General features: G+C 40.4%; 1 protein-coding gene across 1 annotated transcript in view; it reads right to left on the bottom strand.

Annotated features, from left to right (window-relative positions):
* Positions 1 to 5,616: 5,616 nt before the first annotated feature.
* nrg3b (neuregulin 3b) overlaps positions 5,617 to 22,857 on the bottom strand; it is a 215,413-nt gene continuing 198,172 nt past the window's right edge. The window contains exons 7-9 of the mRNA XM_034214835.1: positions 15,346 to 15,455; positions 10,340 to 10,522; positions 5,617 to 6,825 (exon numbers count right to left, since the gene is read on the bottom strand). Of these exons, the coding sequence (XP_034070726.1) occupies positions 6,081 to 6,825; positions 10,340 to 10,522; positions 15,346 to 15,455 (1,038 nt within the window). The 3' untranslated portion in view covers positions 5,617 to 6,080. The remainder of the gene's footprint in view (positions 6,826 to 10,339; positions 10,523 to 15,345; positions 15,456 to 22,857) is intronic.

Raw genomic sequence — 22,857 nt, 5'->3', positions numbered from 1 at the left:
AGGGGAGAGCGCAGACAATTGCTGAAAAAAGTTAGGTTACAGAAACACAGCAGTGGGACCAAGACAAGGACTTCACAAACTGACAAGCGCTGTCGGGAGATCCTGCCGTAAATAGACATGGAACAATAAGCTGGTGAGTAATCATGACAATGCAAGGCAGGTGTAATAGTGATCCAAGTATCCTCATGGGGCAGAGGAGCTATAGATGCAAATGTCAATACCACTCTCATGTACATATATGGTTACATTTTCCGTGTGTTAGCTAAGCTTAACATGAAGACTAAATAGTGGGAAACAGCTCAGTTCTTTCCAAAGCTAGACAAATCCGGCTAGCAGCTCCTGTAAAGATATCTTACAATTATGAAAAGACATGAGATTTTTTTGGCAAAGAGTCTTTTTACTGTCAATATACTGTTCTTAAATTCCTGGAATGGTTACAATTGATGATATATCTGAAGGCATACTGATCAAAAATATTTCACATAGATTTGTTCCAGAAAGGTAACAAATTCCACTGAACTGGACGGCAGAGCAGAGTACTGCAAGTGTGTAACTTGACAGCAAGTGCATAGGGAACATCCAGATTATAGCATTGTCCAAAACACAGTCTGAGGTCAGGACCACAATCTGTCTTGCAGGCGACTCTGGGCTCCCGGAGGATCAGGGGGGGCCTTGGCCTGCGGATGCCCTAACACTCATATCCACCCTCTGGGTTTGTGCGTGTTGGTGAATCCTTCAAAAATAAACATGCAGCATGCTGTCATTGCATGTCAGCAGTTTAGCAAAGGCAAGAAGGTTTGAAATGTTTTTGCTTCACCATACAGCATTCTGTTTCTGCATTCAGAGAGTATCTGCTTCATTGAACTACCATTCATCTTTAATCAATACTTGGCTTTAATGGCTTTTAATTTGGGTTAACTTTCAATTCTCACTAGTGTCATTGTCCATGTTTTACTGTATTTTTTCTGTTTTGCTTTTATTTTACATTTTTAATTGTCTTTTTTAAATTGTTTTAAATTTAAATTGAAATGTCTTAACGCTTTAATTCAAGGGAATTTCATTAGGATCACTGTAGATGTTTTATCTTGTTCTGTATTTATTTTAATATTATTTTAATATTGTTATGTTTTCTGTAATAGAACTTTGGTCTGCTTTGTGCATGAAAGGTGCCATAACAAAAGTGTATTATTATTATTAATAATACCCGCTACAACTTTTTTTAAATAATGAAGTTCACTGCTGCCATTACTACACAAATATATATATATATATATATAAAATTGTGTATGAATATAATGTTTTAGATGAAGAAGCATGCTTATTGGTCTTATTATAAAACATCTTTCAATACAACACTGGTTGCAAATGAGTGCCAAACAGGAACAGCTTTGTCATGTTTTTAACCAATCTGTTTTCAATGGCATGGCCGACTATCAACATGTTGTCATTCCAAAGTCTTTCTTCTGTCTGTATTTTTTCGCCACTATTGTCAAGTCATTATGTGGCACAGTTTGAGGAATAACAGCCTCTGACCCATGTTACACCTATGGGGTCCACTACAGACTGTACCAGTATTATTACCAGACAAAGCCCATTTGACTGCGATCCTTGCAAGGCATCTGGTCCTCATTATACTGTATGTCTTTGGCTTGTTGGGTCAAAGATGACATGTACCATTAAACACAAAAAAACACACACAAAACTACACAGCCAGGGAGACATTATTAGCTCCCAATCTAAGTCAACAGCGTTGCCCTTTTTGACCTTTTTTACATGTTAACATTCACTGTCTCGTTTCATGTTTAATTTACAAACGCTTGGAGATGTTTCTTTCCTTTGCCTTCTCTTCTCTTGTCAAAACATTGCACTAGCCTGGCTTAAACCTGTAACCCAATGAGTCATTTAACATAGGACACGTTTAGCCACAAGCCAAGCAGTTGCATCATGTAAGAATTGATTAAAATATCAGTTGCTTTATAATAAATGTATCAGTAGCTCATACGTTCATAAAAAACCCACATTGGACATTACTCTCGATGTGACTACTTGAGGCACGAGGTATTTTCTTTGCAAGCAGAACATGTATTCTGCCAACCGCAGGGCAGTAGTAGAACCCAACAGAATAATTTTACAGGATGTTTTTTGGATGTTTTAATTAGTTCTCCCTCGTCCATATGTCTGGGCTGGCTAGTGTGAGCGCAAACTTAAACACATGGAAATATGATTCCCTGATGGTATGCTTAATGATGTATGTCTCAAAATGCATAGGGCTTTTGCACTGTGGTTTCAGAAAGCCCATACAAAATGGGCAGGCTGGTTCTTTATTGGCATTCAAGAGCTCATGTCAAGTTTGACCCACCACCACTGAATGCCAATAATGACATTATGAACTTTTTACAGAATCAAAAACATGCTTTAGTCTGCATTGTGTTTTAAGCTTTATGAAAAGGGAAAGCAACCAAAGTATCTTATATAGTTATGTGCACTTTTGCTCAGAATGAATTATCTTTGTTGCCAGCCAGTGGAACTAAATGGAGAGAAACAAAATCAGCTGTCAAAACTGTCAATGGTAAATGTCAGGTCCTTTAAGGTTCTCTGACTGAAACAGAAAGGTATTCTATTGGCTCATGATTTTATACTGTTGTAAAGAGTCATACAGAGACAAACCACTTATGGTAAAAGCAGTCGCCTACAAAGGGACAGACAATGGAGGCAAAATCTTAGTATGCTAACTTTTGAGAAAGGTTCGCTCTTAACACAACTGAGGCTGATGTCTTTGGTATGCCACTTAATTAAAAGTTAAGGGAAGTTATTATAACTCATTCTGAAGGGGCATGAATATTCTTCACACATTTCAATAGCTGATGAGACATTTCACTTTTGTGAGCCCCATCATGGAGATAGCAACTGACATTTTCATCCCAAGAGCCATGCCCGTAGCAAAGTTAAAAACCATTGCTCTTATGAAATTATTTTTAAATATTAAAAGAACACACTTTATGCTATTCTGTGAATGCCAATAGATTCCCACCTCTCCTCCCACACAGGACAATGACATATATATTGTACAGGGCAGATGGCAAGAAAATAAGTGTTAGAGAGAAGCCCCACCACATTGTGCACAGACAGATTAGCTTTATGTTTCATTGTTTTTTGGTCGATTTGATGGTTGTACAACAAGAGATCCCGCTTGAACTGATACATGTGCTGCACTCATGGCATCCGAGTCGTCACGCAACAAACCATATTTCCTTACAGGAATATAAACTGCCACTGTATTGACACTACCACTGGATATGCTAAATATGACCTGATATCCCACGTCGAGGGGAATTGGTGATAGATGTTAGCAGACATCCACATTGGTTGTGCTGCATTACACATGCTGGCCTCATAATCTTCATGCCATCTGGCGGGAACCTCACTGTCCCCTCACACCTCTGGCACATTAGTAGTCCTCTCACACTAACCGAGGGAGAGCAGTATGTGTGTGTGTGTGTGTGTGTGTGTGTGTGTGTGTGTGTGTGTGTGTGTGTGTGTGTGTGACATTCCTCAGAAAAATAAGAGTCAACAACGATGAGGATTAATCAAATGGCCAGAGAGTCCACCCCCAACAAAACCTGGCTCATTTCAGGTAATAGAAACACTCTTCATGTTTGTTGTCCTTGCTTGTGTGTTACCACCCCCTCACAAAGTCAGCAGCATCCACTCATGTTGTGCCTAAACAGACCCACAATTGTTATGCGTGGGCTAAAATTCCTGTTTCTATTGACATGAAACTCAGAGCAAGTTCAATCAGGAAGACTGCCTTCTAAATTAAATCTCTGTCTCACTTGCCCAGCTGCCTCCAATTAGCTAATCAAGGGCGTCAGTCTTTTAGCTAACCAACTGCATTTTGCTCTGATTTCCTACAGCCAATCATCGCTGTGCACACAAACTTTAAATCTGTTCTCCTCTCTCTTGCCATCAGCTGTCATTTTAAGTGTAATGGCTGCAACTCTTCTCCACCCCTCCACCTCCAGGGCCCAGGTTAAGCTTATCAGAAGTGATCCCCTGGGATGGGGGGTTTCCTATTTTATCCATAAGATACATCATATCACGATGTGGTCCAATCCCCAAAGACTGTTCACATTTCTACGATCTTTCTACGAAAAATAAATCTCTCCTGATTGAGATAAAAGTGGAAACTCTTTCATGATTTTCAAAACATATAATATCTTGGAATATCTGTATTTGAACTTCTAATACAGGACTAAACGATGTGAAACAATGTGAGATGAAAGTCACTGTTCCATTGACTGAACCTTGGCTGTACTGTAGCTCATTCACGGTGTTCTCATTTCCTGTGTCTTGATTAACAGCGACAGTTCACAAAGTCACCTTAGCTTCAGGCGGGTTTTCCTCTGGTTCCTTGGCCCAGTTAGTCAGCATTCCTTCGACTAGTGCTTCAAAAGGTGTTTCCCCAGCTTTTCGTGCAAACTGTGATCTAAGACTGATCCCTTCCTATTCAAATCTACATTGCCTCTCATTAGAAATCTGTCATTGTGTCAATGCACATATAGTGTTTAGACTAGAATACAGTGCTGTTCAGGACGAATGTCTCTACTTTATGATGTGCTTTCACAGGTTAATATCAGATCAAGTATTTTTGGGCTACTAGGGGACATTGGCAACAAGCTTTGATATATCACCTGTCAAGTTCATATGGGGATCAAATGGTCGGTTGCTTTTCTACATGTACAAATCCAGCAGTTAAGGAGCAATATTATAATGTATGTGCACCTGCCCACTACGAGTGTATGGTGACATGTCAGATGTAGCCATATGGAGGATAGTCTTAAAGCATACTATAATCTCTTGTTAAAAGATGCCTGCAATGCAAAACCACAATATATAATGTCATGGTCTCTCTTAAAATGATTCATATTTAGTGAATGTGTTGAATTATGTCTAGTCACTGAATGTATTTAGAATCCTAAATATTTTCTACTAATGGTAATTTTATCTTTCCTTCGCAGTTGCCTTGGCACAATTTCCCCTCGGAGATCAATGAAGTTCAATTTCATCTTCATAAAAACCTTCTTATGGAGTCAACATGGTTTTATTCTACAGAGTAGGGATGAAGAAGTCTCAATAATACTCATTTGTAAGTCGTGTATAACTTACCTCGCCAGCAGTCATTGCGAACCTGAAAGGGAGGAAACTCACATATACTGAATTTGACGTAAATGAGGCATGTCTAAATAATTGTACTCGGCTTGCTTCATTTCCATCCAGAAACCTCATGGCCATTGTTATAATTCCAAACAGTGCAGTTAATCTCCTTTAGTGTTTATAGCCTATGGATACAGTTTAAAGTGCATCATGGGAAATAAGTATAAGGTGAAATTCTCATAAACAGTGTTAGCGTTCCATCTCCAAACCTTTAACTATTATCCTCCACTCAGATATTGCCTTTGTTGGTATATTGTGTTTTTTTCATCTTTACCTGTTGTCATGGAGATAAAGAAACAACTGAAATAATGTGCATTTTAGAAACACAAACAAAGACATTCTTTACGTCATGAAATTAAAAATGATTTGAGATAAACAAAGCCCTTATTTAACACTGTTTATCTTAGTCTTTATTTTGTCACAATTGTATGTCAAATATATATACGTCTATATGACATATATTATATGACATATATAATTTCATTTCTTTACAATAGAGAAACAACATAGAGATGACACACTATTTTGGTTTCTAAGTAGAAGCTCCTTTTAAATAGCGGCATTTTTTTCAATACACTGTTTAAGTCAAGCTCCCACTCAAGTCGCGGTTTTTGTTTTCCTTATTGAGTCACATTTATTCACAATGTGTGTTTGTTTGTCTTTGTTTCAAGTCTTTTGCAGTGTCAATATTTTTTCCGTCTGCAGTTCAATCTGTTCGTGTTCGTGTTCGTTTTAAAATCGTCGGCCATCTGTTATTGGTCCGTTTGGCCACACAGATGTTGCCACCTGCTAAACATCCTGTGCCACCGGCAAAGGTATACAGTTATTGGAAACAGTGTTGTTGAAGCTTTACAGAGTTAATCCAATCAGCTTGCAGAGGGTTTGGCATAAGCATTTCCAGTTCCTCTGCAGCTGGGTCCTTTGGTGGCCAAGGAGTAGTTTGCGCCTCCGTACACGAGGGACGTCTGACCTTGGCACCGTCCCTGGGTTTCTCTTTGGCCTGCTGCCTTCAAACCTCTGGTTCCACCGCCTGTGTGCAGAACTCTGGCTGGATATTGGACACTTTTCCCTTCGGACTCCTGCACAGCTCCGGCCTCGAGAGTGTTTGTGCCACCGCGGTGGACCTCGCTTTGAGACCCTAACATTTTTATGGTGGTGGAAAGGCTTTTATGTTTTAATTCCTGCTCTATTTCCAGTGTAATTTCAACGGTTTGTGAGGAGCTGAGATTCTTTTCCGACCCCAGTGTGACGGTGATGGTGGCAGGAGGGCTAACACCGCGGGACATAACTACAGGATCCAGAACCACAGTCTCACAGGGTGGAGAGGGAGAAGAGCTCTTGGGCATGGCTGTCTTTCCAGTCAGTGCGGGACGCCACTTCAGTAGCCCCCCTTGGTTTCGCCCACTCGTGAACACATTCCCCGCCTCGAGGTCACATGCTTGAAGAGAAGGGATGATTGGCACAGAACGGGTGTGCAGGTACGGTGGAGTGTAGGTTGTTCCCTTATCCAGACGGGTGCTTGGGACTTCGGTCCATCCCTTTCTGGCTGCGAAGTGGGAGAGTGAAGTCCTGCTCAGGAGGGGGCCGATCTTTCCACTCCCAGAATCACACCTTTAGGCAGAGGAGAGAATAGAAATGGCAGGGTCAGATAGAGAGACCAAGTCATTTGAATTGTGACCTTTTCTGCAGAGACACTTATTTCCTAAGGGAGAGACAAGGGTGAGGAATATAAAACAGAGATAAAGCCGCACTTCTTTTGTGCTTTTTCACCATTCCATTTCCCCACCAAATTATTATTTATGTATTGTTCTTTCATAATCTTGTGTAATTATTTATAATCCTCGGCATGAGCAGTCTGTATTGTCTCCACATGAATGTATAACTGAAAAATCCCTTCTCTCATGACTGCCTTATCGGAGATTTAAAGCTTTAGCAACACAGCTGCTGGATTCCTGACCCCAGCCTGTGGGAGTTTTTTGGGGGAAAAAAATCGTTTTCTTGAACATGTGTGTTCTAATTTTGGATACATAACCTCACAGAACACACATTGACCCTTTTTCCACCAAAATAGGCTCAAGTTCTTTAAACACTGTGAAAGCCTGCTAGAAGGAGATGTACTTTATTTTTCCTGTTTTTTATTAAGACCCTCTTTAAGACTCTCAAACCAGATTCGGGGATAGTTGGATCAATGGAAAGAGACCGTTTTATTATATTTCTGGCAGTATAATTGCTTTTTTTCCGTTATGATCAGTGAGTATATATTATTTTTGTCTGACTGTGGCATTGAGAGCATAATACAGTATATTGAATGTTTTGCACAGTAATAGATAATTGTTCAAATTCCTGCTTATTTTATTTCCTATATATTGATGTGAGCATCACACCAGAAATAGGAAATATCATTATTGAAAATCTGATCTGGAGAGAACAAATACTGTTACCACTGCAGAGCATGGGGTCCCGGAAATGAAGGCCAATTGTCACTGATATTATTGGGTGTTTTGTCCAGAGGGGGGCTTTTAGGTGAATGTAGCTATATTCATGGGTGTGAGCATCTCAGCAGTATTTGGCATGAAGATGTTACCTGACTTCATGTATCACGAAACATAAGCGTCATGTTCAGTATGAAAGAGCAGAGAACTCCAGAGTCAAGTTGGTAAGTTTGTGTATGAGTTGAGTGTGCACAAGAGTTATTATTGTTACTGAATACTCAATTAATATTTAGAATCACCCCGGCAAAGCCTTAGGAGACAGGCAGTTTTATTGTCAGCCTTCAGAGACTGTTTGTAGCATAACCAAGTTTAAATAATTGAATTACTTTCCCCTCTCCTCCCTTGGTATTAGAAGGGCAAATGCAAGCTGGAGGTAAATCCGGCGGATCAAAATACATATCCAAAAATAACTCCCATAGCAAATTTGCCTTCAATTCTGTCCTTATCTGCGATGGGTAAATATATGTTTTGACAGTGGATAATGAAACTGACAATCCTCTGTGGGGATGTGTTTCTCTGAAAATAGAAAACATATCCACTTCTTTGTTTGCTGTGTTCTTTCCTCGTTTTAAAACACTTTCCTCCGCACTCTGTGCCTCCATCTTTCCTCCGCTGCACTCTCATCATCTCTGCACAATCTCCCTTCTTTCCTCACTTTCCCCTCTCTTGTTCTCTCACTCTCCTTTCTACCTCCCATTTCTCATTTCCAGAGATGAGAGTGTGTATCCATGGCAACAAGGGAGAGGTGGGGGCTGGAGGAGGAGGGGGGGCTGTAAGCTTGGTAGCTTGTTGTGTGGATGGTAAGTCGAGAAATACGTAATTTCAACCTCCTGAAGGCCAGAAAAATACACTCGACTGAAGAATCTGCAAGGGAATTATCAATGTCTAATGAGATCCAAAATAGTTTAACTGTACAAGCGTCTCCCCAAGAAGATCAGGAGCCCTCTTATTTAATCTCTTCTCCTAAACACTGTGGTAGGTTAAATTGCCTAAAGCTCACAAACCTCTGTGATTTGGAAAAAAACAAACAATTCTCATTAGTTTCTGTAGTCGTTTGTTTATTTGTTATTCTGTGTTTGTGAAAAGGGAAGCTGCTCCTGGAGGATCTCCCCGCACAACCATTTGAAAGAACTGCTGAGCTCCATGGAGCTTTGTTTAAAAATGTAAATTATGGAAATAGGTCACATAAAGGGGTTGGCAGCTTGCAGTTTATCTTACAAGCCACTGTAGCGCTCAATCAGGATGAGATGTGAAGAGAAACAGCGATAGACACTTCTAAGTGTGTGTAATGCACGAGGGACACTACTGCTTTAACAACAGACGCTCCAGATAACAGTGCCATCGCTCATTTGCACACACTGACAGCAAATTAGGCTGTTCCTGAGTCATATGCTAAATAGGACGGCCTTACTCAAGCTTAAAGATGCTCTCTCCTGCATCTGTAAAAAAACGAATCCAATGTTTGTAGTGTTACTTGTTTGAGAGGAAATGCCAGCGGGACTGATTGACATTATTCATTATTCTACTTAGGGAAACAAGCATTTCAATGAACATTTTCAAGCTGTGATGCATGTTACTTAACAATCAATCTCATTCATCTGTAGGCAAAAAGAAAAGTTTTAACTGAATGTGAAATACTTTTGTTTCCACACGGATCACCTCCATCTTTGAGGACACGGGGTGAACACGGCTCTTTGATCACAAATGTGTCAGAAAAGGATTTCACATCACGCTATCCTTTTGAACTCTAGCCACTGAGCATTATAAGACTGTACTTTAAAAAATGTGTAAGTTATTTTAAGCCCCCGGATAGCTAACTTTTTGAGAAATGGCTCTGCCAACAGTGCTCCCTGCTTTTAATGCCTCCTGAAACAGCGCCAGTGATAGCCATGAAAATAGGGCAGCTCGCTGTCCTTACTCGACATGAGGATGAGCATGTGGAGAACTCAAGATGTCTCAACGCCCGATATTAAGCATTTTCAATTTGCAGCCTTGTTTTAGAAGGCTACAGTCACCCAATAGCTCCATATTTATCCTGTAAATGGCGGCAGAAAATGTAATTATTTATTTGATATGCGACCCACGAGGCTTCCACATAATGCTCATAATTATCTCAAATCAACCCTTTCTGGACATCTTTTGAACTTATGCATTATCTGGTAATTAGCTTTGGCGCCATTGTTGTGCATTTAACCCTGATAAAGCCCTGCGGATGAAACACATTTTCATTCACACCATCAACCCAATAGCTGGTATACGGAGGGATTACACTCAGACTCATTTCTTGGACTTCCCCGGCTCCATGATACTGTTGAGCGGTCCGGATCAAATGTGTTTTCCAAATTAATTGTGACAGTCCCAGTTGAAGGAGGGCGCAGCAGATCTCATTTATTTCCCTTGATCAGATTTCATAAGCCAGTTCTCAGATTTGAACTCTGAGCATTTCAGTCATAAACTCCTTCTCCCCAAATTATCCTCCTGCCACTCAAAGTTATCCCCAGTTAGTCCGGGAGGTCAGTATCACTACACTGGCTGGTTGACATCAGCTTATAGAGGACCAAAGAGAATTTCCTCAGGGAGGATACAGTATAACAAACATGACAAAACTAACCAAAAGGAAGAACAAACTTCACCTTCTTATGAACTCAATGTCTGGAGACTCATCCTCCTGCAAGTGTTTGTAGACGTGACCAGCCCCTCTGGATCCATCAATGAGATTGGTCGATATTTTATGTTTTCCTCTGGAAACGGGTGGGGTCCTGAAGTATATATTCTCCCTCCGTTGTCGGGCAGGGCTCAGAGTAAGGGAGCTACTCCTGTAACCAGAATGAAACCAGCAAAGAGGGTGAATATTACAGATTTAACACAGTACTTTAAAAAGTTTCATAAAATCAAACAGCACTCACTAATTAATTTAGTGTATCAAATCTATCTCATCTACTGTGTTCATTGATGTATCATTGACTGGACTGGATGGACGTTGCTGTTTGATGTTGGGTGTTGAGTAGGAAAAAAGCTTCATATTTCACACTTAGTTGACTCAGTGCATTCATGACCTTAGTATTGAAGTCTAAACATTATAATTGGGTTGTCAAAAGAATAGTAATTTACCAGTAAGGAGTGCAAATGACACAGTGACAATGCTAACATGATGATGATTAGCAGGTATGATTCACTATGTTCATCAGTTGAGCCTGTTAGCATAATAACATTTGTTAATTAAAAAGACAAATAAAGCACAGCTTGGGTTCATTGGTGTTAGTTTTGCGGATACTGTGTTTGATCATAAATCAAAGAATTGGGGACATTTTGACCTGTTGATGGGGCTACTTTAAAGTGGACCTATCATGCTATATTTTAATAATATATTGTAGGGCCATACCTATATAAAACATGTCTGTGAAGTTTTCTTTTCAAAATACCAAACAGATCATGCATTTTAGCCATGCCTCATTTCGCTCAATTTGCTGTATTCCAGCCCTGTTTTTTTTTGCAAGGGCTGATTCTGTGGCAAATGAGCTGCAGCTGACCACGCCCCGCTGCAAAGGAGGGGGGCGAGGCACGAGCGTCATGTTACCATGCTGTTACCATGCTGTTACCATGCTGTTACCATGCTGTTACCATGCTGTTACCATGCTGTTACCATGCCACGCAACCTCTCATTCTCCTGATAGGTGGAGAGTTGCCCATATAGGCGGAGCTCCTTGTTTCTGACGTCAGAGATATTTCAAATCTGTATCAGTCTATATCAGATCCGTTGCAGCCCCGTTTTTAGAGATTTGGGTTTCGAGGAAAAGAGAGAGGGTTGTGTTTTCTGACACTTGGTGAGTTCCCTGACACACCGGGGACACATATTCATGTATAAAAGACGTACAAAAGTGCATTTTGCATGATAAGTCAAAATATCACCAACGTCATTGCAATGAATTCTCTTTTGACATTGAATATCTTTTACCACAAGATACATGTAAACCTCATGGTAGCTTTAGGAGAATACTAAGAGAATCACGTTAATCATTCATCCTCTGGGGACCCTGAATGACCATGAACAACCGACATCTGCAGAGCCACAAAGCTTGAATGTGCTTCTGGAACAAAACACTTACAGTAAATGTTTCTCTTTGTGACCTGCCTGACCTGTTTGATTTCGACACTGTTGATGAAATGAATATGCAAGGGCACATTTCTTCCTTTTTCTACTCTCAACGAGAACAAAAATCTACATCCTGCTACCCTCTTTAAAGCCTGTGCTTCCTGCCGAGGCACACTGTTTTTAAATTGTTCTGGAGGCAGCAGGTGGTCGACTTCAAAGCACATCCATGCAATTCTGCAGCATTAAAGCCATGACATCAAATGTGAATCAAAGTTATATTTCACTATCAATACATAGCAAGAGAAATACAACTCCCACAGAAGGTGTGGGATTATGAAATACAGACGTATATCATTTTCAGTTTTATTTTTAATACATGTCAGCGTGGCAGCCTTTTTCATTACCTGCTTATGTTTATTTTATGAACAATAGGTCAGTGGATGTGCAAATATTTTCTAGCTTGTCCTTTACCTGAACTGCCACAATGCTTTTAATTCATGCTGCAAACTAAGCATTCCAGTAGATGACTGGTTATCAATTAAAAGCTTACCGCAACGCTGTGGGAAAATGATTCAGTTAAATCATAATTTCCAAATGTCTGTGTCTGTGGAACAATAAGCATGGCTAATGTCAGATCTAGAGTTTGCCAGCATCGTCTGATGTTGTAAAAAGTTGATATGAATACATCTGAATTATGTCATATCTTTTGGCTATTAGTATGCAGATTTTGTTAATTAGGATTAACCGAAAGCTGGAAAAATCAAATATGTTTTTGTGAATTATATCACCAGGCGGTTGTAATTATTGAAAGTCAAATGTTAAAGGTCTGAAATTAAAAGGCCACGGCTTATCTCCAATCACAACAATTCTAATGAGTTATTCTATGTTTGTGCTTCTTTTAGACAGAAGAGACATATGGAGAATGACTATGTGACAAAGTACAACACTTTTCCACAGAACCACATGTCAGCATGTTAAAAATTCATGCTCACTGACTCAATTTGTGCACATTGATTAGCTTACAATTTCCTCATAATCCAATCAAGACAATATAAACTTGGTGATTTATCAAATTCAACAATAGCATACATGAAAACATTGATTGAATACTGGCAGTGTGGTGATTATGCATCGACTTGGACGGAGCTATTTCCATCGGATTTAGCTGGCAAGGCAATTTGGAAATACAGTATGCTTGAGAACAGACTGAACAGAGACTGAACCGGCACTGGCTAGTTCATTCAGTACTTACCAACATTGGAGATGAAATTGAAGATTTCTTCAACAAGCACTATGCTACATAGAAAGTGTAAATTCATAAATGCCCGAAATATGATGCCAGAAAAGTCAGTCATTGATCAAGAAAAAACAACCACTTGATGGATTGCAATGAAATGTTGGTTTACAGACAATGGGCCTCATTCACAAACAGTACTTATGATGATGGCTACCCCCAACCATCTCTAGTACCATGAAATTGTGCAAATGCAGCCAATGTTCAATGCTGAAAATCCTAAACTGAAAAACTTATTGTGGGCACTATCTCTCTCTTACAGCAATATCAACACTCTCTCAATCACAAACATCTACACAAATGTATTTCCTTGTATAGGGGTGTAAGCTGATTGCTAATAGTGGGCAATTGCATGTCAAATTAAAATAAATCTGATTTAGTGACATTCAGTTTATGCAGTCGTAAAACTACATTGGCAATGTCACGTGTCATGAATTGGAGGTTATTTTGCATGTGGACTTATTTTGTGTGCAAATTAAGAACATTTCTGCACGTTTTAATGAGAGAGGCCTATTTGTACAACTAATCTAAATGACTTTTAATACTTTTAGCTCCACCATGGCGACAAACATACCCGCAAAACTATTATTCCCATTGGAGTTAGAAGTTCTTTCTGCATCATAATTTAAAACATGTTAGCCTGCTATGATAAGCGTTAAGCTCAAAGCGCACACATGACTAAGTGCATCCCAACAGACTGTTATTCCTTTTGGTTTCAGACCAGGCTGTGTCTATATTTTCACTGATGTTATATGATGTCTTAATCGTCAATCCCAGTCCGACACATATACTGTGCATCCATGCATGTGGATCAATCTGCACATGCTCATACCAACTCCCGGGATACACAAGTAACATTTTGCAGCAATATTGATGGGCCCTATTGACATGCACTATAGGGAATTTCTCCTGATAGCTCAAAATATGGTCCTCTTTTCTCAGGTCAATAGCTGAAAGCATCTCAACATCATCCATCACCGTCTAGTTCTCCCCTGCCTCGTCCGGCTCTGAGACCAAGCTGAACAGATGATTGACTGTCAGCTGCTCTCCGTGAAGCACCTGCAGGACACTGTGGAGATTAAAAAGCCAGCACCATCTCTTCAGCCACACATGACAACCTTTTGGACACAGCAGCAGCCCATTAAAACAGAGAACAACTGCCGCATCAGTGGAGGCTTCACTGAAGTTGTCATCACAGTCAACTATAGACATCTGAAATCCCCTTCTGCCTGCACATACAAGCACACCCGCCTCTCTCTGCAAACATCACTGCCTCTAATCATATCCTGTACTGTATGTTCTCCCGACATAGTTCTGAAAGCTTATATATATAACACACCCAGCGTGTAATAAGACCTTAAATACATGTGTGGAGCCTTTCGTTCTCTGAAAAGTTGCAGCTCTGAACCACAGATGCTTCCAATGCTGCCTAAAATAGAAATATTACAGGAGAGATCGACATTTACCAGCAATCAATTAGCGATTTACCAAAAATGAGTGGAATTGGTGCTAAGGGAAATACATTTTTGAGTAATGACATCTTGCACGTTATGTGACTGAATGTCATTAACTTTCAAATTGTGCCTGCACACATATCATCAAAGCAAATGAAGCTTTTCTGTAAACATTCCAGATATGTGTAGGGCCATTGAAGCACGCTCTAAAACATCCCTGTGTTCTTCTGAGGATTTAAAATGACAGCAATTAATTCTCACTGCTGTGATCACAACCATAAATGAGATTCTTCCCTGCAAGATGTTGTCAATTCTGTTGACTTTTGCTGTAATTTAAAGAAAATGTGTCTGATCAATGTTTAACTCTGCAAATTCAAATGCACTTCTCTTCCGTCTCCTCTTGCCTTTCAGTCTGCAAGAAGTCAATTCCGAATTTGCCTGAGGACACATTTCATGACTCATTTTCTCTACCCGACATGTCAATAAAGACATCCTCTTTTCCAACTATATTGAAAGAATCTAATATAAATGTAATTAAGCAAGCTAAACCAATAATCCTCCTATAAAACGTGTGATTCTGTTATGCACACAGACAAAGCTTGCAATGTATCCAAAATGTATATTAATAGGGTGCCTCATGATTATAATCACCATAAATCACCAATTTTACAAATGATCTGTTTATAATGTGCTCGGTATTTTCTTCTGTGTGATGATTTCATTTCTCACTTGGCTGCCTCTTGTATCTGGATTTAGTGAGAGGTATGAAACAGGAAATAAGAGGATGTCACATGTCACCTGAAGCGTTTCCCTTTAGACAGCGCTCTGCTGAGAAGAGGGGGGGCTGCTGTCGATGTGCCCGGTGCCACGCTGCTGCCCTTAATGGACGATCCATGAGAACTGCATCCCTGCAAAAATGAAGACGAATAGTACATCAGCAGGTAATAAAACATGGTAATTGTGGCTTCAGGATGTATCTTCAAAATGATCGTTGAACTATGTGACAGACATTTTGTTTCTTTATTGTAGTTGCATTCATTTGTTATAGTGATCGCAATCAACAACAAGACAGTCAGGTGTAAGTGATTATGTAAGTCAAAAAAGAATATAAGCCGTGGGTATAATACATAATGCAGCGGATATGTATGTGGCTTAACAGCAAGTCCCCACTCAGGTTTGAGTCCCCAGTCAGGATGTTCTCCCCCCTCAGTGAGGCAGAGTGTCTTTAATTACACTTTACATTTTAAACTGCAGATTAAGAGGGGACACTTGGTGAATAAACTCCAGCATGGCCCTCATTGCACTCCTGCCACACTAAAGAATTAATCCCACACAAGATTACATTAATGGTTTCCTAAAGAATTCCCCCCCTCAATTCTTTCCCTTTATTATGATCAAAATGAACACCATTATCTCACAACAGCCCCAGACAGCGCTCTGGCACAGCAACCCTGAGAGACCCCCTCTGAGAGTCATGAGATAATTCGGTTTTCCAGTTACAGTATTTCCTGTGCTGCCCTTTCTTTCTCTCTGATTTGACATCATTAAAGCAACTGCATGTGACTTAGAGCCAGTTCAGGGGTTCCATGCGTGATAAGCCTCTTTTTCTCCCATATACCCCTGACTCCCAGAGGGAGCTGTTACTGCTGTTGACAAGTTGTGCAAGCAAATGGGATCATTTTTGGCCACCCTCTCATATACCCTGCAGGTGGAGAACGCCTCACTTTCTGAAACAATTACCGTGGCACACTTTCCCAGAGGATGATATCTATGTCCGGGGATAACATAAATAGCTTGTGGCAGACAATGGCAGACCTGTGTGGCATAACCCATTTCACTTGTTCCCTCCTATCTCACTTTTGCCTTGTTTTATGCCACTTGTGAAAGCCTTGGATAACCACAATGCGAAGGAGATTTATTTCAAGGAGAACCAAGAAAAAAAGAAAAAAAAGGAGCCTGAAAGAAACAGAGACAAATCTATCAATATGGTGACTATCAACTACATAAGAAGAATGGTAAACCAATGCATTAAGAGCAGCATTGATCCTCCTTAGATTACCATCAACCATTTTCAAGTCCTGAACCCGGCATAATGGGATATTTGACCATTCTTCATGAAGGACATTCCTTGGGCACTAACCGGCAGCAGATAGAGTTTAGTGCTCCAACCGAGCAACGTGTGAATGTGACTAACACTGACAGCTAACACAGTTTCTGTTCTACCTGACCAAAATGTTAATCGGCTGTTCTAGAATTGTACATTGCTGACATGCACATTAGCATTATCTTTGTTGACAGCGTTATTAATTATCATGCTGCAGCGGCCTGTCCCTTTATTAACGGATCTACCTACAGAAGCTTTCCTATCGTCGTCCCCGCTGTCACAACACTCTGAACAACTGGCTGTGGTTAATCTCTCATGGCACTGTGCCTTCAGGTTTTCTTTTTAAAGCAACTTTTTCAAGAGGCATAGTTTCATGCACACTCACTTCAGCTCATTCATATGTGATACTTTCTCATATTTAAAACAATATTCAAAAGGAGAGCAGTTCATCCCCAATGCCTGTTTATAAAACCTTTCACTTAAATAGATAAAATAACATAAATATATTCTGATAACATATTCACAAATAACATAAAAAAAGCCTTTGGTTTCTAAGAATGTGTGGTTTCTTGGTGTACTGCAAGTCATGTCTTGTAGAAAGATGACCTCAGAGTGTAAAACTGACTTTGGTCTTAACAGAACAAAGCCTTGTGGAACCCAAGAGCTTTGATTAAAATATTCTAATGTCCTATTTCTGTCGATTTTGGTACACAACGCTTTTTTCTATGGCCCTTACCATTCTCTGAGCACATAAAGTATTCATAAAGCCGTACATCATTCCTGAGGGTGACCCAGTCTCTTCTTAGAGTGAGGCTAGTTAGTAAATTCGAGCTTCCGGCTGAAGGGAATTTAGTTCTTCTCGTCTTGTCCTTCCAGCATGTGTGCCCCTATTCCTTCATGTTGGTGCATGTCTGTTTCGCTGCAGTGTGTCTCATCGGGGCATACCCTATCTCTTTTTATTTGACACTTCTATGCCACAGAGTTGTTGATAACACAACTCGGGGGTCGAATGTGAGTTGTTTAACTATCCAATTTTCCTTAAAAGTTCCTATAGATGACTCATATATAAAGCGGTTTGCATGGCTGCGTATATTCACTTAAGTGCAGGAGCGTGTGCAATTAACATGGCTATTTAAGTTTGGATGTACAGATGGAGGGAACATATGTTGCACAGGAATACTCCCAGATGTGTAAATAAGTGTAGGTATTTGTGCTGACAGATGGAAGAGAATCATATAAATATGCTAAAATGCTGCACGAGGCGGGGCATGTGGGCAGAGAAGTCAGACGTTAATGGATAGGTTAAGGTTAGAAAACTGTCAAAATAACTATACTTTCACGGGAAGACTACACTGTAAAATATTACCATGATTTCACAATATTTAGTTGTAATATTTTACAATAAATTACTGTTTTACCACTTTCCAGTCTTTACCTGTAATGTTCACAATATAATACTGTCATTTTGAATTTCACAGTGAAATCAATACAGGCATAGTTAATTACTGTGAATGTACAGGATCAATGATTACCAGGATTTCACAACATGGTACTGTATTATTTCACAGTAAAATACTGTATTCAGACCATCCTCTGTGATAACACAACAAATTAAGTGATTTTCTTGCTTTCATCGCTCTTGCTTGGCTTTAAATACTAATTTCTTTCTTTGGTGCAGGTTTCACTTAAATTGAAAGGGGCACTGCTGCATGTGCCTTAAAATAAACGATGCAACATATAAATCTATGTAAAATTGAAATGGTTGTCTTGGCTTATTGTTTTCAGGTGCTTCCTGGGCATTAACCCCAAGACGGGCTCGAAAGCCAAAAAGAGGCATGGCAATTTAAACCCCCATGTCAGCACATTCTTCAGAAAAATTGTTAATTTCGAGTGGATGTCTGTGTAGACAAGTGCTCCCCTCCTTGTTTTATTTTCTGTCTCCCTGCTGCAGGTGCACCTGGTCTGCCCCTGGCTCCGCCTCTGCCCAGGTGCACCTGGTCTGCCCCTGGCTCCGCCTCTGCCCAGGTGCACCTGGTCTGCCCCTGGCTCCGCCTCTGCCCAGGTGTTCCAAATTCCACTCAGCCGTGTATATATAAAGAGAAGCTGGAGGAGAAGGATGTCTCGCCTGTCCTAACGCCGGGAGACACTCTCCTTAGAATACCTCTTTGCCATTTTGAGCTGTAGGCCATATTTTTGCAGGTGTCTTTATGTTTAGCCTGGAGGACCTGGTAGTCCAGTTTTCGTGGGTTTATTTTGTTTCCCATAGGGTTTATAATATATTTTTGGTTAGGGGGGGAAGTTCTGGGTCCTACGGCCTGTGGTGTGGCTGGCTCGGGTTCCCTCCTTCTGTTTGTTCCTTTTGGCCAGTCCTCCAGACCTCTTTTTGTTTCCCGTTTTGCTTGTGTGAGCAAACGGCTGATTATCAATAAATGCTCGTTATCAAGTACCGGTTATTGCGTGTATTCTTTCATGTTGCGGGTCTCAGCACCAGCCACTACGCGGAGTAGAGGTTGGGGGCGTAACAACATGTCCAAGACACTGTGAAATGTACTTTGCACTTCAATGGAGTAATACAAAGTTAAAATGGGCATTTTCTTTGTTGATTGAGCTGATTGAATTGTGTAGTTATGGTAAAATCTAGTCAGATTTGCAATATATTATCGTATTATTTACATTTTTATATTTACAGTAAATTACTGGCTACTGTGTTGCATTACTTCTACAGTAATAGTGTGAAAATAGAGGTAATTACTGTAATTTATGTACAGCAAGGTACCATAATATCACAGCTCTGTACTGCTATATCACAGTAATTCCATGGGCATGGCAACTGTAAAGTCACAGTATTTAGTTGTACTTTTATTCTAATTTACTGTAAAATATCTATAGTAATTTACTGTGAAATATTCACAGTCAATTACTGTGAAATATTCACAGTCAACTACCGTGAAATCCATGCAACTAGTAGCCAGTAATTTACTGTAATTTTACAGTCAAACATTTTACAGTGTAGGGGTAGAGGAATATGAGAATTTGGCGAGGGATATTGTCAAATATCTGGAACAAACTACCAGAAACCTGTAACTCTTACTACTTTTAAATCCAGGCTGAAGACTTTCTTGTTGCCGCAACTTTTAATTGAACTATTCACATCTTACACTGCACTGTAACTTGTATTCATGTACCTGTGTTATTCATGTTTTATTATCTTTGCTTTTTAATGTTTCTACTGTGTTTTATGCTCTTAATGTCTTTCATTTTTGTAAAGCACTTTGAATTGCCTTGTGTTGAAAAGTGCTATATAAATAAACTTGCCTTGCCTATAGTTCATGGCTGTTGTAGAGTAAACACAATATAGATTAAAGTGCAGGTGCCCATGTGTCTATTTTAAAAAGGGTGCCATAAGTTTCTTAACCCAAGTTGGTTTAGACTCTGCTGCAGGAGGCATTGTGTAACAATGATGTCAGCATATAGGTCTATGCGTTCTCTGCACACCTAGAGGAAAAGGTCTTAATTTACAGCGCTTGAGCTCAGGGAGTGCACACATTTTTCGGGAGGTTAAAGATACTCGAGTAGCACATCAGTTTATCATAGAGGGGTGTGGAAGACACTCAAATGGTCTTTAGTTTCATCCTCCCCTCTGCACCTTCCTCGACAGAGCCAGCCTGTTGGTCACGGCTCACCGAGCTCATCCTCATACTTACAGCCTCAGAAGAAAACCACGGTGTTCTGATGGAGGGATGCAGCAAATGTTTTTTTCCATGTACATTTTGTCAGTCTAAATGACCCTTTAAAGAAAAACCCAGAGAACTTGTAGGACTGCACCACCCACCACGGCACATGGTGGAGCAAATCAGTGGTGTGGGGTCGCTGTGTCAAATCTGTGGAAAAATGGGTTTCACTTGTTAATCTGTCCTCGGTCTGTGCAGCCCCTTCTGGGTGGTTCTAGCGAGTGATCATTGTTCTATTATGGCTTGTGTTTCCGTGTTTTGGTGTTATCACTGTCTTTTAGTTTTGTCTTCCACCTGGCTTCCTCCGTGTGTCCAGCTCTGAAAGCATGTTCTGGCTGGATATGGGGTTTCAATGCATGCTGAGCCCTTATACAATCCTGTCACCATATTCCCACAGCCGTGGTGTTAATATAATAGCCTGCTATTGTGCAATGGGACAATAGGCATGCGTCTGACTGAAATACACTAAACTTGGCGCAGATGTGCTGAGGCTGGTTTTGTGTCAGTGGAGGGTTTCCGTATATCTGTGCAGAAGTGAAATCATGGGCATGTCTTATTATGAAAGCATTTCTACTTGTCATCAGTTACCCAACTTTAAAATCAAATGGTGTACGACATTTTAGCTGTCACCTGCTCAAAGCCATCATTTGCAGTGTCACCCTGATAGCATTATATCTAGTATATAGGGCTGCTTGTTTGGGTGGGTGACAGTAGACTCTGTTGAATTATTTAACAGTGTCCGTAAGACTACATTTGGCAACTCATAAATGGCAGAACAAGGCCAAACCTGAATGAGGACAGCAACAAACACAACTGTGTCTAAGGTAAACGTGACCGTTATCAAATGGGACCACCCTCTGTTCTGAATCCAGTAAAGTATGTTATCTCCCTGCCTACACACATACATATTTAAGTGAGAGTCATGCAAATTGCAGAAGATGTGAAGTATTTATTTATGTTCTTGCAATTTGTGAGGGTCAGTGACATCTGGAGATTTCCACATCTTTGCAGAGCAGGTGTACATTAGCATAGGCATATGGTAGCAAAGCAGTGGTGCGTATAACTTCCTCAAACAATGAGAGGGATGCACACTGAATCTCAAAAACAACAAATAGCATCTGAGGAAGAAGAAAAAAAACATTCACGTAATATGTGAGCGTTTTCCCTCACACCCAACAAAGAGGGTGCATTCAGGGAAGTGCTAATGCGTTATGGCGAATGCTCTCTTTTGATGAGATCTTTATAAGTGCGTTAGGCTACAATTAGCTTGGGATTCTGAGAAGAGATCAGCATTATCAGAGCCATCTACATCCTCCACCTGCTCTGCTGTGAGAGTCTGGGTCAGTTCTCTCTGCTGCAGCGGTGGCTTTTAATTAATTTCAAGACACTTTTTCTTTCTACACCATGCCATTCATTTATTTCCCTTCACCAGGGTGTGACTTGGTGGTTTTTCATTACGAGGAACAGCTGTTCAAATCAAATCGTTCTGATCTCTCTTCAGATGTTTGATTCTTCATTAATCAATCATTTAATCAGACAATTTAGTTTTCTTATCATTTTCTGAGCGGAGGTGACAATTACATTTGGCTCAAACCTCTACATCCTGCAGACATGTTTTAACCTCTGTTACAAAAGGTTTTTCCATTTGCTAATTTTACAACCAAGTATATGCACCATATGCAAAAGGGACCACATTACTCCTGTTCTGGCTGCCTTACATTGGCTTCCTATAGAACACAGGATAGAATTTTAAATTCTTCTTCTCGCCTACAAAGCCCTTAATGGGCAGGCGCCATCTTTACTCATTATACCCTACTGTCCTATTAGGGCATTGCGTTCCAAGAATGCAGGGTTGTTGGTTGTTCCTAGAGTCTCTAAAAGTACAATGGGAGCCAGAGCCTTTTCTTATCAAGCTCCATATTTGTGGAATCAGCTTCCAGTTTGTGTTCGGGCGGCAGACACTCTATCCGTTTTTAAGAGTGCGCTTAAGACCTTCCTTTTTGATAAAGCTTATAGTTAGGGCTGATTAGATTCAGCCCCTAGTTTTGCTGATATAGGCTTAGTTTGTCGGGGGACATCTTACTTCTTCCTTCTCTCTGTCTATACCTGTGTACTCTCATGTTCCGATTAACCCAGCTTCCCCAAATGTCTTTCTTTTTGGTGTCTATATACGCCGGGATCCGGAGTCATGGATGATCCTGCGCTCCTGTGTCCTGGATCGCGAGCCCTGGATCTTGAGTCGTGGCTGTGGTCCTGGATCATAGGTCCTGGATGGATATCCTCGTGGATTCATCTTCCTATTATACACACACGCATTTCCAAACATTTGGACTACCTATGTTGCAAATGTATTATCTTTTCAATTTACACACGGCATCTATTGCACGTCTGTCCGTCCTGGGAGAGGGATCCCTCCTCTGTTGCTCTCCCTGAGGTTTCTCCCATTTTCCCCTTTAAACTGTGGGTTTTCTCCGG

This window comes from Gymnodraco acuticeps, unplaced genomic scaffold (genome assembly GCF_902827175.1).
Source record: "Gymnodraco acuticeps unplaced genomic scaffold, fGymAcu1.1, whole genome shotgun sequence".
In the NCBI taxonomy this organism is placed as follows: domain Eukaryota; kingdom Metazoa; phylum Chordata; class Actinopteri; order Perciformes; family Bathydraconidae; genus Gymnodraco; species Gymnodraco acuticeps.
The sequence above is the reverse complement of the archived record's forward strand: the minus strand, read 5'-3'. Positions and strand labels throughout refer to the sequence as shown.